The following is a 4,142-nucleotide window of genomic DNA, read 5'->3' as shown; positions in this document are numbered from 1 at the left end:
CCCACCCACCCCTGGATTTTCAATGCCACAATGTATCTTCAATATTAAGCTATTACTTGTTCCAAGATGTATCATTTAATATAAAAATGCATCCCCACTAGTGCTTTGTTTCTTCCTCTCTCAAACTTGGTTGTGGCCTGTCTTAGATGGTCATACAGGAGAGTACAACCCCACCCGGAACAAGTGAGCAAGAAGTAAAAGAGTCTTTTTATGGGGCTTCTTCTGGGGCAATGCAGATGCATGCTACCCAAGTCTCAGGGCTGAGCTGAATGTTCTAACTGAGCTTTGTCAAAATATGCAGCTTTACTTACAGGGGTGATAATGGTTGCCACCCCGACAGGCTGTTTCAGCACCAAGATCCTTCTGCCTTTTGCAGCAGGTGGAATGATGTCCCCATAAACACGTCGAGCTTCTTCAGCAAACCACTCCAGAAAGGAGGCAGAATACAGGATTTCACCTTGAGCCTCTTTCAAAGGCTTCCCCTGCAATTAAATCAGAGTGTCTGAAGAAATGTTTTTATAAACATCTAACACAATGATAAAACTGAGGTGATAAACACATAATTAATTTGCCCTTGATTCACTTGTAATAAGGTAATTTTTGCAACTGTTTTGATTGTCTGTATTATTTTCATGCTGGGCAGAATCTGGGCTAAGGGTTTAAGACAGCATTTGCTTAAAAGGTTTTAAATGTGGTTCTCTATAACTGAATTCTAGAGATGAACTCTGCACAGTGTGCCTTGCTTTATACCTGTTAATATACAGGGCACTAGAATTAATAAGAGATGCTGCATTTAATGTGGTTATTGGAGGATATAGGTTGAAGGAGATAAATGATAGTGTGAAGTCATTACAAATTGAAGTTATATGTTTAATTTCATACTGTTAATCATCCTTGATACTCTGTCCCTTAGAATATCAGGTAAGTTTTTAGTATACTACATTTATTTTATCATGTGCAAGATGGCATGAAAGACTAGTTAAGCTGTTATACGTGCTGAGGGAGTCATTGCTAGTCTATAAAATTAATGAAAAAACTTGTAGAGGACTGAGTAGTTTTGAAGATACTGCAGAGCACTTCATTGAAACTCAACAAAAGGATTATTATTATATGCAGGAACTGCTTTAGCCTGAAAATCCACCAGCAGAGCACTTCATTGAAACTCAACAAAAGGATTATTATTATATGCAGGAACTGCTTTGGCCTCGCCACTAGTTAGGTAAGTAGGTAGGTGCTCAACAGGACAGCTATCTTCCCTGGGGACTACATGAATGACAGGTGGAGCCTCTATCAGCGAATTTCACTGTTACATGCAGTACACAGTGAAAATGCCTGTTTTGTCAGCATTTTCTTTAAAAAAAAAAGCTCTAGCACTAGCATCTCCCCATGCTTGGCAGTGTGTTATCTTCTGGTATTGAGAATCCACCTTTTGATGTTGCCATAAAAGATCTGTCAAATATATAGGCTATTACTGAAAATCACAGTTTATGTGTGTTCTGAGCAGCATTTGAACTCCAAAGTAAAAGTACAGAGGTTCATATTTTGTTATTCAAATAGTTGTTCATTCAGTGAGCATACCCCATCTTTTGCCTGAACAAAACAGGGATTATGTAGAAAAACTGATCCTATAAGCAAACTATTGTAACACATGCATGTTAAGGAAACTGACCTTATTTTTGACTGCTTGATTGTGTGACTTAAAATTCTTGTTAAGCTTTTTTAATGTAATACACACAGGTACAGGTTTGTTAACCCTACCCTGGGCAGCTCCTTGAACATGGCAATTAAAGACTATAAAGTATGAAAATGCCAACTAAAACCAAACAGCAAGACAAAAGAGATTGAAGGATGATGCTGTCCAAATGATGTGTCAAGGAATTAATTAGAACATCTTGAACATCTGAAATGGAAACCTGGTTAATGGAAATGGTTGAAAGTAAGATAGTGGCATACATAACTAATTACGAGAGTTACATTTTGGTGTATCAAAAATTACATACTGCCACACAGAAACCCAGCCACCAGATCTTAGTGAATACACAGATGATTTAAAGAATTTCCTTCCTAAGTGTTATCCCAATAACAGGAGATGGGCAAGTACCTAAAGCAGAAAGGGGCAGGAGCTTTGCATGAGTGCTTTGCAATTGGTTTTTTAGCCATCAGTGCAGACCTACTGATCCACCTTCAAGGTGAAGTTCCCTGGCATAGAAGTACTGCACTCTTCACTGGTTTCAAACTAGGGTAAGAAGAACTTGGTTTACTGTCTTACAGAAAGAAAGGTCTTACATCAGTTACATGTCCAATACTGATATCAATGATGTTAAATTTACAAATAATATCCTCTGGTCACTTCATCCCATAGATCTGATATATCACCAGTGCATAATGTGCAGTGCATAAAGCCTTTACACTTTTTCACATATGTCAAGTGCCACCCCACTGGGGCAAGAACTGCCAAACAAGTTGCCTTTGTAACTTAAATGCTACCAATATTGAACTTAAAATAAAAAGGGAAATATGTAAGAGGAGTAAAGCAGTTTTGAAAATTGAAATGCACTGGTTAAAACTTGTAGCTCTCCAGTACTGCTGGAACTGACTGACAGCAAGGCTCAGGGACCAGAACTCTGGGTGTTAGACTCAGCAGGACTGGATTCTATTATTCCAGATCCTGTCCAAAGTCACGCTTCCAGTCACTTCACCCTTCAAGGCCTGTTTCCCCTCGAACTTTATCTACCATGTCCTTGTAAGATCCTGATGGAAGGGACTGTTTCTACTGGATGCACATATACCACTAACTTGCCAAAGCTGAACCATGTGAAACACACACTGCTCCATGCACATTGCCTCTTGAATTGGAAGCAGCATAGCTGCTTCGGTGCAGCAATGTGGATGGGTACGTCAATCATCTCTGCTCAGCAACAGAGCAAAACAGCTCAGCTACAGTACTGAGTGTTCACCCAACATCAGCTTTGGGAAGTAACCTGCATGCAGTAGTGCATTATGTTTCAGCCTGGCGCAGCGAGTTAGTTGTGTAGATATGCCCACTCTGTGTTTGGACAATAACATGGCCCTAATTTTGGCTAACGTGTCGGTGCTGCTACCGTAAATATAATAAACAAAATTAGAATTTGCTCTATAAAGAAGCTCACTTGTAACACAAGATGCATAAAGAATCGGGGCTAGGTGCATGAACAGAAAGACATGGCCTTTCCAAAAGTTTGAGTCTATATGACCCAAACATTTTTTTTAAATTGGGAAAACTACGTGCAGACTAGTCATGGGTAGGTTTGCTAAACTGTTTTAGTATTCTCTTCACTGTTTTTATTTTTCACAGGCATGTTTTATATTTGAATCTATTTGTTATACCTTTTAGTTGATCTGACTTCTGCTCTCCCTCACTTGTATCTAACTTGCGCATAGAATGATATATGCAGTTGTATATTGGACTTTTAAGAGGGGATGGATGCATGCATGCATGTGTGTAGAGGTGAAGAGTTGCTGGGCTGTCTTTTCTTTTTCTGTAACAGCCAAACAACGGCAGGCCAGATGCTAGGAAATATGGAATTAAGAAGAAGAGAAGCAGCAAGTATTAGCCCTTTCCTTTTTTATCCTCAAAAAGCTAAGATGTACATTGCTCAGATCATGCCTAGTCCTAATTCAGGGTCTGCTTTTACTATTATTAAAGACAAAGGGCCTTAAATTGGGACTCTGATCTAGAGGTATTGAGCATATTGCAACCATCTTTGTCTGGAAGCTCTGAGCATTCAGCCTCTCAGAACAAGACATAATACCAAAGGCAAAGAATACTTAGTATATTTCAGCCTCCGCTATACTTACATTCTCTGCTGTAATGATCTTAGCAAGGTCATCTTTATTCTCAATCATCAAGTGATACCATTTCCGAAGTAATGCACTTCTTTCCTGGATGAGACAGAGAGAGAGAGCGCGCAAGATGTTTAGCAGGCTAAGAACTGTTTAAATGTAAGCAAGAACATTACTATCCTGAATTAACTATACAGTTGCTGAGCATACAGACGTGTCCTCTATACAGAAAAGGTTGGGATGATAAGAGAGAGTTCGAGATCCTATCCAGGGATAGGGCGAGTAAAAGCTCATCTTTGGAGTAATTTTTGCTTTTGACA

At 39.3% G+C, this 4,142-nt stretch overlaps 1 protein-coding gene across 1 annotated transcript in view; it reads right to left on the bottom strand.

The window, feature by feature from the left end:
- Positions 1–4,142, bottom strand: part of ALDH5A1 (aldehyde dehydrogenase 5 family member A1) — an 18,697-nt gene that overhangs the window by 7,681 nt on the left and 6,874 nt on the right. Inside the window, exons 2-3 of the mRNA XM_019523701.1 lie at positions 3,838–3,921; positions 312–482 (exon numbers count right to left, since the gene is read on the bottom strand). Coding sequence (XP_019379246.1) covers positions 312–482; positions 3,838–3,885 — 219 coding nt within the window. The 5' untranslated portion in view covers positions 3,886–3,921. The remainder of the gene's footprint in view (positions 1–311; positions 483–3,837; positions 3,922–4,142) is intronic.

The sequence above is a fragment of the Gavialis gangeticus genome, unplaced genomic scaffold, assembly GCF_001723915.1.
Source record: "Gavialis gangeticus isolate Ggan-Ray unplaced genomic scaffold, GavGan_comp1, whole genome shotgun sequence".
Taxonomy (NCBI): domain Eukaryota; kingdom Metazoa; phylum Chordata; order Crocodylia; family Gavialidae; genus Gavialis; species Gavialis gangeticus.
Note: the sequence above shows the minus strand (reverse complement) of the source record. Positions and strands in the feature narration are given on the sequence as shown.